The 17,748-nt window shown below is 45.4% G+C and overlaps 2 protein-coding genes and 1 pseudogene across 8 annotated transcripts in view; all 3 read left to right on the top strand.

The window, feature by feature from the left end:
• The window catches only part of APTX (aprataxin), a 52,725-nt gene extending 42,830 nt beyond the window's left edge, over positions 1-9,895 (top strand). For 3 of the 7 annotated variants that reach the window (XM_033186830.1, XM_033187000.1, XM_033186749.1), the window contains exons 7-8: positions 7,951-8,054; positions 8,856-9,895. In XM_033186830.1, coding sequence (XP_033042721.1) covers positions 7,951-8,054; positions 8,856-9,010 — 259 coding nt within the window. In that variant the 3' untranslated portion in view covers positions 9,011-9,895. Of the gene's footprint in view, positions 1-5,434; positions 6,028-7,950; positions 8,055-8,855 lie in introns of those variants that run through there. The other 4 variants (XM_033186918.1, XM_033187148.1, XM_033187214.1 and 1 more) reach the window with 2 other exon arrangements.
• Positions 1,685-2,675, top strand: LOC117069339 (annotated as a pseudogene).
• Positions 9,896-11,047: 1,152 nt separating the features above from the next.
• On the top strand, positions 11,048-17,481 carry LOC117068759 (interleukin-21 receptor-like). Its single transcript, XM_033186432.1, has 4 exons — positions 11,048-11,689; positions 12,149-12,248; positions 12,986-13,067; positions 15,519-17,481. The coding sequence occupies exons 2-4, from the start codon at positions 12,241-12,243 to the stop codon at positions 16,266-16,268; spliced, it is 840 nt and encodes a 279-aa protein (XP_033042323.1). The 5' UTR covers positions 11,048-11,689; positions 12,149-12,240; the 3' UTR covers positions 16,269-17,481.
• Positions 17,482-17,748: the final 267 nt, after the last annotated feature.

Below are 17,748 nucleotides of genomic sequence, written 5' to 3'. Positions count from 1 at the left end.
CTCAGCTCACTGCAAGCTCCGCCTCCCGGGTTTACGCCATTCTCCTGCCTCAGCCTCCCGAGTAGCTGGGACTACAGGCGCCCACCACCTCGCCCGGCTACTTTTTGTATTTTTAGTAGAGACCGGGTTTCACCGTGTTAGCCAGGATGGTCTCGATCTCCTGACCTCGTGATCCGCCCGTCTCGGCCTCCCAAAGTGCTGGGATTACAGGCTTGAGCCACGGCGCCCGGCTTTTTTTTTTTTTAATTCATGAATATTTTGGGTTAGATATTTTGAGACTATGCTACTGTTTCTCCTCAAATTTGCACCCAATGATTTTAGCATCTACTGGTGTGTCTTGCCTGTAATAGTTACTGTATTGGTATTTACTCTATGGTGACTTTATACTTCCTTCACCTAACTTATTGGTTGAAATTATTCTGTGTGAACGAGCTGTTACGTCTTTCTCATTAGTTCTTTATTCAATCATTTAATAGTATGGACTCATGGATGTTTATGCTATAGGTTATAATTCAATACTATAATTAATTTGTTGCGCAAATTGTTCAGCTTTGGTTATTGAAAGCCCGTTTAGGTCAGCTCTTGTGTGACTTTGATATGCCTTCAACATCTTTTGGGCAATTTATTTTCTGGCCCCAGGCTTATCTGGAATGAACCACTTCTCCAAAGAGCCCTAGGTCTGGGGCACTAGGTTTCTGTGAGAGAAGTGGTTGATTCCAGGGTGTCCTTGTGTCTAGGTCCTCTCAGCCAATAGAGCCAGAAATACCTGTATGAATCCTAACCCATACACACACACACACACACACACACACAGCCCTATAATTCTGTGTTTGTTTGCCTTTATTTGTATGTGGAAAACCATGAGTTCATACTGATATCTCTGACACCATTCCAACTCTTTAAGTTTCATTCTTGTTTCCCTTTTTCCTTTTTTGTAACTGATTTCTCCAACAGTGAGAAACCTGGCTCTCATTAGTTACAATAAATTCATTTACTTGTTCAGTCTTAGTGTACCCATAAAATAGTCATAGGATTCTTAACCCATACCCCTGTGAGAAAGATATTTACTAACTAGAGTGCAGTACTTGCCTATAGTTCTTTTTGTTTTTAGCCTTACCGTATCTAGTCAAAACACTGTTCTCCAAAGCTAGGTTAGTTACTGTATTTTCTTCCTCAGCCCCTTTTAGTGTGGTTTCCTCATTCATTTGTAATACAGCTATGCTTATTTATTAGTGTTTATATTTCATTTTGGATTCTGTACACATGTTGATTGATTTTGATTATTTATTGGGAGAATGTGAAATATTACTGATTTTAAGAGTGATAGCTGTTACACAAAAAGGCATTCTACTTGGTTTAACAAGTCCGAAAGAGAATTCCTGATTTTCTTCCCCAAACCTGCTTTTTCACCTAACCTTCTTTATCTCAATAAGTAACACCATCCCAAAGCAACAGGCAGCCCATTAATAAGTTGTTTGTTCTATTCCAAAGTGCATTCAAAGTAAGATTGCTTGTTGCCATCTCAGCTGCTACAGCTCAGCTGTAGGGTTGGCTGTGATTTTCTGGGCTAGACTCTATAGCAGCCTCCTTAACTGGTTTCTCCCTATCTGTCCTTTCTTCACACAACAGTCAGAGTGATCTTTTAAACATGTAAATCAGGTTGCCCCATGGGCTTGGTTTGTGAGAAAGGGCCTGGTCCAGTCTGTCAGGACTACAGAGCCTTGTTTCTTGCCATCCTTTCCACCTTGGGTTTACGCACTTCTCACCTCCATCTGGCTGGGTGTGGGGAAGACCCGCCAGAGCCACAGAAGACAAGGTGGTTCCCATGGCCAAGTAAATGGACAAGATGGTGCAGAAGAATACAGCTGGTGCATTGGATTTGCCAAAGGAGCTTAAAAATATTCCCGTGACCTTGGAATTATTATAGCCCAGAGAAGAATCAGAATATCAGTTAATGCTAATGGCAAGCAGCATAAAGATGAAGAAGTTATATCTTCAACAGTCTGTCATGAAATCTGGGAAAAAGTTACTATCAACCGAGAAAGACCCTGAAGAAAAGAAAAAAGAACCTGTAGTAACATTGCAGAATAGCCCTGAAGCGAGAGAAGAAAGTAGCTCCGGTGGCAATGCAAGCAGCAGAGAGGGTGAGACAAATGCTGTAGATACTTGTGTTTCATCCTTTATTCAGGAATGAAGCACTTCTGACTCTGTTTGGTTAAAGTCTTGGGAGGTGCTTGCTGCAGCTCTCCGAACAGGAGATGGCTACACTGCTACTGGAACTGGTGAGGAAGAATTAGGATCTCAAATTGAGAAGGCTGTATATCAATAAATTAAGGAATATAGATACAAAATGCAAAGGTAGAGTATGAAGTAGGATATCAAATCTTAAAGAGCAAAGAATCCAAATTTAAGGGAAAATGTACCATGTGAGAATATTCCTAGTGTCTTATTTGCTAGAATGATGGCACAGGAAATGGCCAGTGATGGGCTGAGAGAGAGATGGAAAAACTTGACCAAAGAAGCCATCAGAGAGCATTAGGTGGCCAAGGCAGGTGGAACCCAGAGTGGCTTGTTCACATATACAGATGTAGTGCTGATGGACTGATAACATTTGTTGTCTGTAATGAATGTGGACGTCAGTGGAAGTTCTGTTGAGCTGGAATAACTACCAAAATATCTGGACTATTTAGAAATTAGGGCCGGGCGCGGTGGCTCAAGCCTGTAATCCCAGCACTTTGGGAGGCCGAGACGGGCGGATCACGAGGTCAGGAGATCGAGACCATCCTGGCTAATACGGTGAAACCCCGTCTATACTAAAAAATACAAAAAACTAGCCGGGCGACGAGGCGGGCGCCTGTAGTCCCAGCTACTCGGGAGGCTGAGACAGGAGAATGGCGTGAACCCGGGAGGCGGAGCTTGCAGTGAGCTAAGAGCCGGCCACTGCACTCCAGCCTGGGCGGCAGAGCAAGACTCCGTCTCAAAAAAAAAAAAAAGAAATTAGATTTTGTATGTTCATTGCAGCACTATTCACAGTAGCAAAGACTTGGAATCAACCATGATTGATACCCATCAGTGGTAGACTGGATGAAGAAAATGTGGTACATATACACCATGGAATGCTACACAGCCATAGAAAAGAACGAGAACATGTCCTTTGCAGCAACATGGATGGAGCTGGAGGCCGTTATCCTAAGTGAACAAACACAGGAGCAGAAAACCAAATAACACATGTTCTCTCATTTATAAACGGGAGCTAAATACAGAGCACACATGGAGACAAAGCAGGGAACGACCGACACTAGGGCCTATTTGACAGTGGAGGGAGGGAGGTTGGGGAGGATTGAAAAACTACCTATTAGGTACTATGCTTATTACCTGGGTGGCAAAATAATCTGTATAGCAAACTCCTGTGACATACAATTTACCTATATAACAAATCTGCACATGTACCCCTGACTCTAAAAGTTTTAAAGTTACCTGTATTAAATATATTAATGATAGAAAAAAAAGAGAACCAATTTGGTAGTTAGCAAAACATAAGTTATATCAAAAAAATATGCTTTTAGCAGTGTGATGGGACAGAAGCCCAGTCATAGTAAATGGATCAAAAAGTGAGTATCAACAATAGAGCTTTAGGGTTTGTGAATCACCGGTGTAAGAAAGTGGGTCATGAAAGTTGAGTCAGCAGAAACAGTGCTAATCTGGCTTGTAGTTAAGGGAGAATTGTAGCCTTTTCCTGTCCTGCTCTCCTATCCCCCACCATGGATATTAAAGGTAGGAGAATATATACCATAAATGTTTGTGGGACAGGTGATACCTCATTTAAAATCTGCTAGCTATTGATGATCAGAAATTGCACTTGAGCTTTATTTCTTTCATTTCGTCATCTTAGCAACCCTGTAAAGTAGGTATCTTCACTTCCATTTCACAGATAGGGTTGTTGGGGTTTAGAAAATGATAACCCCAAATAAAGGCCTCAGAAGCAAAGCTTCTCCTTGACCTTCTCCTGCCCCCTGTCTCTTGCCCCTCATTCTCCCCCTAAGCAAGCCATAGAAACTATAATTCCTCTTTCTCAAGGCAGGTTATAGAAACTAGAACCTTTCTTCCTCAAAGCCAACCACAAAACCCAAAACATTACTCTAACCTTCTTTTCTATGTAGACCTGCCTATAAAGAAATTCTCTGATCTACCTTGTTTGATAGTAGGTCATAAGACTGCCATTCCCATACCTGGGAAGAAGGAATGCTGCACAAAGAGGTTAAGAAGAATCTGGACAGACAGGCCTTGCTGGGTTTCCCCACTCAGTCTATTCTCATTAAGTCGTATACCCTTTTGAAGGAATAATAGTTCTATAGAGGCTTTTCATTCTTCAACAAACCCAAGTGTAAAAATGGATAGTTTTCCCTGTATCTTTGCATCTTCATTTGGAAGACTCCTGTGTCACATAAAACTTGGATTAAATAAATTTGTTATGCTTTTCAAAAAACAAAAAAAAGATGGATTTTGTAATTAGATTTAAAACTAGGCCAAGCAACTAGTTTTCCTATAAATTCGATTTTTAAAGCAGCACACTTGGGTTAGTCCTTGTTTTTGACCAAACGCCCCTTCTTTAAATACCTTCTTATATTGGAGACCATATGATAATTGTATTGTATCTGTTTCAGTTTTTTTTTTTTTTTTTTTTTTCATTTTTTCTTTTTCTTTTTTGAGACAGAGTCTCGCTCTGTCGCCCAGACTGGAGTTCAGTGGCACAGTCTCAGCTCCCTGAAACCTCTGCCTCCCGGGTTCAAGCTAGTCTCATGCCTCAGCTCTCTGAGTAGCTGGGATTACAGGCATGCGCCACCATGCCCAGCTAATTTTTGTATTTTTAGTAGAGATGGGGTTTTGTCATATTGGCCAGGCTGGTCTTGAACTCCTGGCCTCAAATGATCCACCTGCCTTGGCCCCCCCAAGTGCTAGGATTGTAGGCGTGAGCCACTGCACCCAGCTTTCTTTCCCCCTGTTTTTATAAATGGATTTTTTTTCTCATTTTTTGTTTTTGCTTTTGTTTTAAGAGATGGGGGTCTCACTCTGTCTCCCGGTCTGGAGTACAGTGTCAAGATGATAGCTCACTGCAGCCTTGAACTCCTAGGCTCCAGGTATCCTTTTGCCTCAGCCTCCTGAGTAGCTGGGGCTATGGTGTGCCACCATGCCTGGCTAATTAAAACAATTTTTTAGAGATGAGGGTCTCACTGTGTTGCCCAGGCCAATGTTGAACTCCTGACCTCAAGTGATCCACCTGTCTCAGCCTCCTGAGTAGCTGGGATTACAGGTACGAGCCACATGCTTGGGTCATTTTTATAAATTGATATGAAACTTTTATCAATTAAAATTCTGGTAATTTATTTTTATCTCTTAAGTGAAAATGTACCTTGCCTTTTTTTTTTTTTGACAGTTTGAAACATATGCAGTAGAAATTCTCTGTTAATACATAAATGGAGACTACATTTTTTTCCATATTGGCATGTATCTACAAATATTAAAGGAGGAGAAAAGGTAATATGATTTTAGATTTAACAAATATGGTGTATATTCAAATAATACTTGACCAACTTATCTAAACTGTACATAATATTTGAACTAGTATATGAATTTGATTTTAATTATGTTCGCAAGACTGGGATAATTAGATATTATTTTGCATCTGTAACTGTAATCATTTCTTGTAATTTCTTGTGCAGGTGTATTACACTTAATAGATTTTACTTTTGGAAATATGACTGTTGAAATTAGCTTAGCTTTGTTTATTTACTGTTTGACTTCGTATTTTCATTTTGGAGAAGAACACTGTTTTAGTTTAGGAGACTTTTCAAGAGTGAAAGCTTCTGATGATTTTTTTCCCTCATGGAAAGAAATACTGGAAAGAAAATGTTAGTATAATGCAGTTATTGTAAACAGCCTATGACTTGATTTTGATTTGGAAACCTGTACTGACCAGGTATTAAGCTTAAGGATTGTATAAATCATTAAAGTTGTGGTCTTTTCATATGGAGGTTGATAGATAATTTTTTTGTCTTGAGTCTTATTTGGTGACTTTCTGTTCATGTAATTCATCATGTGTGAATAAGCTTGTTGAACAAACTGAACACATGGGCTATAACAAGTAGTTTTTTTTCTTATTATACTCAAGTTCTAGGGTACATGTGCACAACATGCAGGTTTGATACATAGGTATACATGTGCCATGTTGGTTTGCTGCGCCCATCAGCTCATCATTTACATTAGGTATTTCTCCTAATGCTATCCCTCCCCGAGCCCCCCACCCCACCGACAGGCTCCGGTGTGTGATGTTACCCACCCTGTGTCCAAGTGATCTCATTGTTCAGTTCCCCCATATGAGTGAGAACATGCGGTGTTTAGTTTTCTGTGCTTGTGATAGTTTGTAGCAAGTAGTTTTATAGTACAGATCTTTCCATTACATTTTATTGTTTAAACAAAACAAAATTTGTTTTTCTGTTAGGAATAAGAAAAAAATGGTTTTTATATAGGTTCTTAGGGTACACTTGCAGTACACTTTACCAGCCACTGCTGCAAAGTCTACGTTTTGTTGTGCTGAATCTGCATTCTATCAGATACCTATGGAAAGACCTTAGTATATGCTTTGCAGTCTGCTTTGCTCCCCTTTTCCAGTTTCCTGTTGCAAATCATTTTGATGTAATACAGAAAACAACATTTAAATATCTACATGAAGAATTGACCCACCAGTATCAGCCCACCTCTGCTTTGTCAGTTCATAGTGAAATCTTTATCATTCCAAAAATAAAGTACATTTTCTTTTTTCTTTTTTTTTTTGAGACAGAGTGTAACTTTGTCACCCAGGTTGGAGTGCAGTGGCACGATCTCAGCTCACTGCAACCTCCGCCTCCTAGGTTCAAGTGCTTCTCCTGCCTCAGCCTCCTGAGTAGCTGAGATTACAGGCGCCTGCCACCACGCCCAGTTAGTTTTTTGTATTTTTAGTAGTTAGTTTCACCATGTTGGTCAGGCTGGTCTTGAACTCCTGACCTCAAGTGGTCCACCTGCCTTGGCCTCCCAAAGTACTGGGATTACAGGCGTGAGCCATCGCACCTGGTTGCATTTTCAAAAGAATGAATTTAAGAATAATAAAATTAAAATAGGCCCACTTTTAAATTGTGGTCCATTTTAAAATTTGTAATTCAAATTTTTTGTTGTTAAAAATATATATATAAATCAGATAATAGCACTCTTTGGCTGAAAATCCTTCAAGGGCTTCCCAGTAGATTCAGAATAGAATGCAAACCGCTTGTTGGCCTTTAAGAGCCTTTTTGACCTGGCTTCTGCCTCGTGTCTGCTGCTTGGCTCCAACAATTCAGGCCATACATTTGGGCCATATTACCTTTTTTCTGTTTCTTGGTTGCACTGAGCTTTTCCTCGTCTCAGGGTCCCTGCTCTTGGCCTCCTCACTTTCTGAGACACTCTTCCCACAGACCTTGCTTGCCTGGCTGCTGTCTCAGTTCAAATCACTTCCTGGGAGACGCTTTCCCTGAACACTTAACTAAAGAGGCTGTTTCTACTCCCGGACACTCTATCCCATTTTCCTTATTTTTTCTTGGCAATGTTAATTCTTTAAGTTTTTGTTGTTGTTTGTTTGCTTATTTATTATTTGTCTTTCCTCATTAGCATACAATTTCTATAAGGACAGAGGCTTTTCCCATTTTGTTTCTTGCGAAAGTCTCAGTGCCTGAAACAGTGTTTGGCCATAGTACCTACTTATTGAGCATTAAATATTCTTAAGTAAATGAATGAATCAATTGAATTAAATGGACATACTATCAATTCAATAGTATGAATATTCAAAGAGTATGAATACAATGTACTCAAACTCTTTGTCCTTTTGATTAAGCCATAGTTGTTAAAGAGTTTAATGCTCAGTTTTTTTTTTCTTTCAACTAGCCATGTCCATCTTCATGTGATCAGCCAGGATTTTGATTCTCCTTGCCTTAAAAACAAAAAACATTGGAATTCTTTCAATACAGAATACTTCCTAGAATCACAAGGTAAACACTGTTGCTTGATTTTCACATTTGTTTCGTTTTCTGAGCTGTTCTTATATTTGATTTGGTTGTTTCCCTGAATAATAACCTGACCTCAAAAACCTATGTACAACTTTGTGTTCCCTATAAAGCGAGCCCTGTGAAAAGAAACTGGATTATTTGGATTGTAGTATTATTGCCACTTTGCTGTGAGTTGTCTTCTTGGGGGACCTAGAAAGCTATTATGTCAGGGTCAGTGTTTTATTGTGAAAACAGGGGACTTAAAGGCTGCCATGAGGATTAGAGGAGTTCATGGATAAGAAAGCTGTGGACAATTCTTAGTCTCTTCTGCCATCAGTTGGGTGGGAGCTTCAGGGCTGTCTCCTGTCAGGAATGGTGAAATAGCAGGGGAATGCTGTGTATATGTAGAAGAAAGCATTTCCTGGTGTGTAATGCTTTCTTACACACCAGGAAATGCTTTCCTGGTGTGTAAGAGCTTAAGCATTGCTGGGGTGTTCACAATGGCACCTGGCATTTACCAGGGGCCAACCAGAGGTAAAGCACTGTGATGAGCTCTTGACAGAGTGATATGGATTGCCTAGAGTGTGTCCTGAAGGAGTGTATTATTTCAAAGGTCGATTGCTCATATTTATAATCTGATTAAGCTCATTTTGCCTGAGGGAAGTCTAAACTAAACTTACTGAGCTTTAGAATACCTGGCCTGGCATACTGATTGGAGTCATGTCTTTTATTTCATTTTATTTTTGGTATCTCATATTGGTGTTCCAGAGTAGCTGGGATTTGACTTTTCTTCCTTGCCTGCAGCTGTGATCGAGATGGTACAAGAGGCTGGTAGAGTGACTGTCCGAGATGGAATGCCTGAGCTCTTGAAGCTGCCCCTTCGTTGTCATGAGTGCCAACAGCTGCTGCCTTCCATTCCTCAGCTGAAAGAACATCTCAGGAAGCACTGGACACAGTGATTCTGCAGAGCCTGAGCTGCTGCTGCGGTGTGGCCCACTGGAGCAAACTGCTGGCATCTATTCTGGGTTGCTTGTGAACTTCTACTCATTTCCTAAATGAAAATATGCAGCTTTTTCACAGAGTTTATTCTGTTATTGAGTGGCCACAATGTAGAGTGGCTCGAAGTAGTTCAGGATTAGGAATTGGGTGTTGTCATAGATATATTCTCTGGTGAGGGTGGTTGGGATATACCTGACTCACCATCTTCAGGACCCATGTCAGGTCTGACCATTGGGAGCAGAGCTATGTTCACACTGACCTAATGGAAAATATGAAAGCAGTGGGCTGGTTATAAATTTCTGTTTCTTAGATTTATCCTCCGCCTCTGTAGGCATGGACACCCTTTAATTAGAGCACCTAGAGTGACCTCTTGTTTATCGTGAAGATACTGATGGGTCTTGTTTTCTGTTAGTCTGTTGTGTAATATTATTCTTTTCCCTTCCTTCGTCGGGAGGCTTACTTTGTCCAGTCCTTCCATTCCCTTCTATCTTAGATTACCTAAATGTTCCCTTCTCAGGAATTCTGTCTCATCAGTTCTTCACTGTGAGCAAAGAGGCCAGATGAGGGTGTGGGGGGTTGGAGTTTTCTTCTAATATCAAGGGTTTCTGGCTGTGAGGAAACAGCCACATGTTCGTCATGATTCAGCTGTGAAGTCGTTTTGGACCTGTTGTCTGAAAATAAAGTTAATTTGTTTGAGGCATCTCTCTTAAGTAGGTGGAAATTATTGAAGTTCAGCTGACAATCACAGCATAGGTTCTAATGCAAGAAAAGGTGGTTGGTGAATGAAAAAGTTGCACAGAGCCACTACTTTATTTTTCCTTGAGAACAAATTTGGATAAAACAGTTGTATTCAGTTGTTTTTTGGGATAATATTAAACTAAAGGTGAAGGGAAAGCTAAAAAGTTGTTTTTGATCAAATTGTGGATATCTTTGGGGGTGGGACTATTCGCTCAAGGTGTGAGAAAAAAGTAAACACCCTTAACAAAAGCTTCTTCTGGAGAGAAAAAGCCACAGTCCATAGAGACATTTGACCTCAATGTCTTTCGCAAACAAACAAGATGCCACAGTGGTTACTTAGCATGGGTATAGTAAGAATTATATAATTAATGATCATAGCAGCTCACATTTGTCTAACTCCTATGTGTCCTGCATTATGCTAAACACTTTACTCAAATGATCTCATTGAATTCTCTCTATACATAACTCTATGAGGTTAGGTGCTGTTGTTATGCCCCTTTAATGGATGAGGATCTCATATTATCTAATGGGTCCTGGGCACCATCCAAAGTTGGTATTGATTCTGATGCATCAACTCATTATTTTTCCGATCAGTTGAACAGTATAAATGCAAGACTAACAGCAGAAGCCATAGAACCCAGGGGCCTTGGACCTGTGCTGATCAAAAGCTTTCCATGGCATTTCATTGATTTCCCTGAGATCAGCCAGTTCCTTTAGCCCTTTTTGTCCATCTTTCACTACCCAACGTCTTTCATCTCTTTTCTCTGCTCCTTCTGCACTCCAGGATTGTAATCCTTAATGTCATTAGTCCATCCATCCATAGTTCTTCTATCTGGCTTGATGCTGGACCTGTGGGCCTGCTCGATTGTCTGTTTCCTCTCCTGAGGTGGTTGTCTGCATACACTGTGGCTCCTGGAGGTTCTTCTCCAACCCAGCTGCAGAGGGCATGTGGCCTTTTCTTTGCAGTCATCAGGTACCAGGCACAGAAACTTTTGAAAATTGGTTGGGCATCGTGGCTCACTCCTGAAATCCTAGCACCTTGGGAGGCCGAGGCGGGCGGATCACGAGGTCAGGAGATTGAGACCATCCTGGCTAACACAGTGAAACCCTGTCTGTACTAAAAATACAAAAAAAAAAAAAAAAAAAATTAGCTGGGCGAGGTGGCGGGCGCCTGTAGTCTCAGCTACTTGGGAGGCTGAGGCAGGAGAATGGTGTGAACCCAGGAGGCGGAGCTTGCAGTGAGCTGAGATCGCGCCACTGCACTCCAACCTGGGCGACTGAGTGAGACCCCATCTCAAAAAAAAAACAAGGAAAAAGAAAATCCTAGGTATATTAGTTAAGAACAGGCTCTGGATTCAGACCTGGGTCCCAATCCTGGCTTTGCTACTCAGAGCTGAGGTATCTTAGGCAAGTTACTTATTTTCTCTGAACTTCAGAATTCACATATGTAAATGGACATGACAGAGTTGAGTTATAAGGATTAAATAATCTATGTAAAGGGTTTAGCATAGTATCTGGCACGGAGAAGGACTCAATAAATGTTAACTGGAAGCCTCTGCTTTTATCTCATTGGAGGCCGGGAAGGAGGATTCACCTGATCCATGCCTCTCTGCATCTGAATCCTTACTGCTGCTGGAAACTTTCTAAATACGTAGTCCATGTACTCCTTAGATCAGAATTACTTTTAAAAAAATGTAAGCACTTGGGCTTCACCCAAGAATTACTGAATCACAATCCTGAGGGCCTAGGAATCTTCATTTTAAACCATTCAGGGTGAACTTTATTTTACTGAGGTTTGAGAACCACAATATAAATGAACCTTTGGCTTCAAAGCACCTTGCATTTCTGAAGCTTCTGGAGTGAGTGGAGTGACCTGGTCATCTTTCAGACCCAGTCAGAGGGTAGGTGTGAAGCTGGGATGGACACCCCACTCCTAGTGTGAAATCTTGTCCTGGTCTAGCCACCCTAAGCCCTGAGCTTCCTGGCACAGCTGGGAGGTATTCAGTTGTTCACCCTCAGATGTAGCCCTTCAATGACATTTCTAGAGCCCCTGCTGGCCAGGCCCTGTGTTGGGTGCCAGCTGCTGCTTTTGTTGGGCATTTGATCCCCCTAACTCTGAAGCGGGAATCAGCCGTGTTTATCAGATGAGATAACTGAGGCTCAAATAAATGAAGCTACTTGCCTGGGGTGAGGAATGAGAACAAGATTTGAACCCAGATCCATCTCACTTCAAGACACTAAAAGTAGCAGCCTCTCCCACCCCCTTCTACTCTACCCCAGACCCATTTCCCACCATGCCTACCCCATGTGGCCTCTGGTAGAGTTGGTGCCATTTAACCCTTTCTTTGCTTCCTTCCCAGAGTTAAAGGAAGGCTGGAACCCTCACCTGCTGCTTCTCCTCCTGGTTGTCATAGTCTTCATTCCTGCCTTCTGGAGCCTGAAGACCCACCCAATGTGGAGGTGAGGCCAGGGGATCAGGAAGGCAGGAAGGTGGTCGGCATGGGCCACTGCCCATCTATGACCCACCCAGGGTTGGAGAACATGCCTGGCAGCATGGTAACAATGACGACGGTGGAATAATAACCAACCCACAGCCACCGTGTGCTGGACACTGTGGAGGGCACTACCTTCACCCCCATGGCAGCCCTATGAGCATGAGACACTGCAGTTGCCCTTATTTTATAAATGAGGAAACCGAGGCACAGAAAGGTCAAGGAATTTGTCCAAAGTCACACAGCTCCGAAGTGGAGAAATTGGGATTGAAACTCTGTGTCCTTAAACAGAGACCTCAGCTGTGATCTTGTCCAGTGAGTTTTAAGTTTTGAGGCTCAAGGGGCATCAGGGGCCACTAGGTGGTGGTGAAGAGGTGGCTGTAATACTCTACACCTCTGAAATGGCCTCTGTGCGCACCCCTGGTTGCCGATGAAGAAGTTGAAGCTTAGAAGGGGCAACATTTGCCCAGCACACAACAGGCATCCAAGAACATAATCTAAATATCCCTTCAGGAGCTTGCGACGGAGACTCGCTGCTCCCATTTTACAGATGGGGAAACCAAGCCCCGGGGAAGGTGGGAGGCGCCTGGGCTGTGTCTTATGATGCTCGGAAGTTCCTGTAGGATGAAGCTGGGGAGCGTCCGAATGGGAGGCCAGGCTGCTGTCTGGTGATATCAGGGTCCTCACCCCTCTCTGCCCCCTCAGGCTATGGAAGAAGATATGGGCCGTCCCCAGCCCCGAGCAGTTCTTCGTGCCCCTGTACAAGGGCTGCAGCGGAGACTTCAAGGTGAGCTCCCCACCCTGTGATGAGCTCCTCTGAGCCCCTCCTCCTCTTCAGGAGCCTCACCTCTCCTCACCCCAGGCTCCCCAGCCTCACCCCACAGGCCTAGAGCATCCAGGTCTCAGCCATGCCACAAGCCAGGCCTCAGTTTCCCAACGTGCAAAGTGTAGACATTCTTGTAGTGCAGAATTGGCAGAAGAATTAAGATTTGACCAGGTGTAGGGGCTCACATCTGCAATCCCAACAATTTGGGAGGCCAAAGCAGGTGGACTGTTTGAGGCCAGGAGTTCCAGAACAGCCTGGGCAACACAGGGAGACCCCGACCACCACTCCGCCTCCCCATCTCTACCAAAAATTTTAAAATCATTCAAGCGAGGTGGTGCACACCTGTAGTCCCAGCTACTCAGAAGGCTGAGGCAGGAGAATTGTTCACAGGCTGCAGTGAGCTATGATCACACCACTGCACTCCAGCCTGGCCAACAGACAGAGACCCTATCTAAAAAAATAATAATAAAATAAAATAAGAAAGAGTAAACAAAATAATGCAGCATTGACCCAGCCCAAGGAGCCAGACTGGGAGGGGGTGAGGCTGGTGGTCTTCTGAGTCACAGATTGCCCCCGTGGTCCTTTCTTAGGTGCCCTTAACCTGGGTTGGAGAGGGAGTGGGTTCTGGGAAGGGTCTGGCCCCAACGTTCGCCAAGCCTCCAACTCGCCACCTCCCGCCAGCACCCACAGGTTGTCTGTGTCCATTTACAGCCCTGTCACCCACCCTGCAGCAGTGGGAGGGGCTGCTGCAGAGAGGATGTGGTGACAGAGGTGGGAGGGGCAGCCCCACCTGCTGCAGCTGAGCCTGAAAGTCAGACAGTGCAGACCTAGAGCATTGATTGAGCTCCTGCTTTCTGCCTGGCGCTGCGCTGGACACCCTTCCTGCCTCACTCATTCTCATATTCACAGCAGCCCCTGCAGAGCGGATGTTCTGCTGCCCCCAGGGCACCCACAAGGAGGCCAAAGCTCAGAGTAGGCAGAGAGGAACCTGGACTCTCACCCACATAAGACCCACCCTTTCCTCTTCCCTAAAGCTTAAATATCACATTTATTTTGAGTTGATTTTTACCAATACTCATATGGCACTTGCTATATACCAGGCAGTCCCCTAGGAGCATCACAAACAGTGACTCATTTAACTCTCACGATGACCCTATGGATGGGTGCTATTATTAGGTCCATTTTACAGATGAGGAAACTGAGGCACCGAGAGGGTAACTAATTGGATTAAGGGCACACAGCCGAGAAGTGACTTTAAATCAGTGGTGGTAGTCACATCACAGTTCTGAGATGAGTTTTTGAGGAAGATGAGCTCAAAACACGGAGATTCCCATTCTCTGGGATTTTCCTTGCCAATTGCATGAGGATTCTGGTGTCATGAGTGGGAGTCCGGACATGGGAAGGGAAGGGGAGGGTCCTTCAAGTTTAAGGGCCACCGCCTCAGCCAGCATCACTTACATCCTTTATCCTCAAAGTATACAAAGGCCTTTCCAAGTGGCTTTTCACTGATCCACTCCACTCATTCATTTTGTTAATAAACATTTATTGAGCACCTACTGTGTGCTAGGTACTGGGGCTACAACCATGGACAGAAGAGATAAGACTTATGCCCGGGGGCCAAGTTTCCGTCTGGTGGCGACACATAAACCAGGAGAGTGCTGGGTTTCAAGAAGCATCAAGGAGGAGGGAAAGCAGGAGATGGCTCAGGGGTACCTCAGACCTCAGGCCCTCCTGCCCCCGTGTCTCCTTGACTCAGGAATCTTGGCCCCTGCTTGGGCTATGGGGCCACCAGTTGGCTGAGTGGTCACACTACTAAGGGTAGCAACTCCCTTCTACAAGTAGGGAAACTGAGGCGCAGTGTAGGAAGGGGACACCAGTGGGGCCCCCACTAGGGTGGGAGCACATCGCGGTCCTGATTCCTCGCTTGCTCTCTGTCTCTCAGTGTCTTTGTCTATCTTCACATCTCTGTCTTTCTCTCTTGATGTCTCTTTGTCTTGTCTCTGTGTCTGTGTCTGTCTTTCTGTCTGTTTAAACCCTCACCTTGGCTGGGTGCAGTGGCTCACACCTATAATCCCAGCACTTTGGGAGGCTGAGGCGGGTGGATCACCTGAAGGCAGGAGTTCAAGACCAGTCTGGCCAACATGGTGAAACCCCACCTAGATTAAAAATACAAAAATTAGCCGGGTGTGGTGACAGGCGCCTGTAGTCCCAGCTACTTGGGAGGTTTACGCAGGAGAATCACTTGAACCTGGGAGGCAGAGGTTGCAGTGAGCCGAGATGGCACCACTGCACTCTAGCCTGGGCGACAGAGCCAAACTGTCTCAAAAGAATAAAAGTAAAAAAAATAAATAAATAAATAAACCCTCACCTTACCCCCATCCTGTGCTAAGACTCTCTTTCTCTCTTTCACAGAAGTGGGTGGGTGCTCCCTTCACTGGCTCCAGGCTGGAGTTGGGACCCTGGAGCCCAGAAGTGCCCTCAGCCCTGGAGGTGTATAGCTGCCACCCACCACAGAGCCCGGCCAAGAGGCTGCAGCTCACAGAGCTACGGGAACCAGCAGAGCTGGTGGAGTCTGACGGCGTGCCCAAGCCCAGCTTCTGGGCGACAGCCCAGAACTCAGGAGGCTCAGCTTACAGTGAGGAGAGGGACTGGCCGTACGGCCTGGTGTCCATCAATACAGTGACTGTGCTAGATGCAGAGGGGCCATGCACCTGGCCCTGCAGCTGTGAGGATGACGGCTACCCAGCCCTGGACCTGGATGCTGGCCTGGAGCCCAGCCCAGGCCTAGAGGATCCACTCTTGGGCGCGGGAACCACAGTCCTCTCCTGTGGCTGTGTCTCAGCTGGCAGCCCTGGGCTAGGAGGGCCCCTGGGAAGCCTCCTGGACAGACTAAAGCCACCCCTTGCAGATGGGGAGGACTGGGCTGGGGGACTGTCCTGGGGTGGCTGGTCGCCCGGAGGGGTCTCAGAGAGTGAGGCGGGCTCGCCCCCGGCTGGCCTGGATATGGACACGTTTGACAGTGGCTTTGTGGGCTCTGACTGCAGCAGCCCTGTGGAGTGTGACTTCACCAGCCCCGGGGACGAAGGCCCCCCCCGGAGCTACCTCCGCCAGTGGGTGGTCATTCCTCCGCCACTTTCGAGCCCTGGACCCCAGGCCAGCTAGTGAGGCTGACCGGCTGTCCAGAGCTGGCCAGGCCACTGGGCCCTGAGCCAGAGACAAGGCCACTTGAGCTATGATGTGAAGACACCTGCAGCCTTTGGTCTCCTGGATGGGCCTTTGAGCCTGATGTTTACAGTGTGTGTGTGTGTGTGTGTGTGCGCGCGTGCACGTGCATATGCATGTGTGTGTGCATATGCGTGTGTGCATATGCGTGCGTGAGTGTGTGTGTGTCTTAGGTGCGCAGTGGCATGTCCACCTGTGTATGTGATTGCATGTGCCTGTGGGCCTGGAATAATGCCCATGGTACTCCATACATTCACCTGCCCTGTACATGTCTGGGCCCATGGAGCTCACCCATGTGCATGAGTGTGCACAGCAAACATGTCTGTGGTCAACAGATGACAACAGCCATCTTCCCTTCTGGGGTCTTGTGTTGCAAGCTGGTCCACAGCACCTCCGGGGCTTTGTGAGATCAGGGCATAGTGTGAAAGATGCTGAGTCCAGGCCTCCAGCTTCTGCCTCCAGGAGCTGCAAGAAGTCCATGTTGTTCCTTATCACCTGCCAGCAGGAAGGGAAAGGGGATGGAGTGAGCCCATAGTGACCCCAGGAATGGGAAGATTTTGGGTGGCCCATGGACGAAGGTCTGAATCCCGACTCTGATACCTTCTGGCTGTGCTACCTGAGCCAAGTTGCTGCCCCTCTCTGGTCTAGAGTTTCCTTGTCCGGACAATGGGGAAGGCATGACCCACCTGGGGGAAATTGGCGATGTCACCCGTGTACAGTACACAGCCCAGAGCAGACCCTCAATAAACGTCAGCTTCCTTCCTTCTGTGGCCAGAGCCGAGGCGGGCGGGGGTGAGAACATCAATCGTCAGTGACAGCCTGGGTGCCCAAGGGGCCGTCCCACTTGCAGAGGGCCACTCAGGGGGTTTCCAGGCTTAAAATCAGTCTGTTGCGTCTCGTGGAAACAGCTCCCCACCAACCAAGATTTCTTTTCCTAACTTCTGCTAAGTTTTTAAAAATTCCCTTTATGCGCTCAAGAGATATTTGTTAAACACCAATTACATAGCAGGCCAAGGCTCATGGGACCCTTCCCCTGTGGCATTCATGGAGGGAGGGTGCAGGCCAGAACCATGCAGTGTGCTCCAGCCACACGTCCTGCTGACCCCCCCACCCCGCCCTAGTTCAGTCCTGCATCTTATTTGTTCATCCTGGATAACTGAAGGGAGGTCAAGTTTTTTATCATTGATTTGTCAGAGAACCTGTCGAAGTGTGAATTAAGAAGCTAAGAAAATACTTCTTAGCAACATTTTCTTTTTCTTTTTTTTTTTCTTTTGAGACAGAGTTTCACTCTTGTCGCCCAGGCTGGAGTGCAGTGGTGCAATCTCAGCTCACCGCAACCTCTGTCTCCCCGGTTCAAGCGATTCTCCATCAGCCCCCGAGTAGCTGGAATTACAGGCACACACCACTACACCTGGCTAAT

This window comes from Trachypithecus francoisi, unplaced genomic scaffold, assembly GCF_009764315.1.
Source record: "Trachypithecus francoisi isolate TF-2019V2 unplaced genomic scaffold, Tfra_2.0 Contig00156, whole genome shotgun sequence".
In the NCBI taxonomy this organism is placed as follows: domain Eukaryota; kingdom Metazoa; phylum Chordata; class Mammalia; order Primates; family Cercopithecidae; genus Trachypithecus; species Trachypithecus francoisi.
This window is presented reverse-complemented; position numbering and strand designations above follow the sequence as displayed.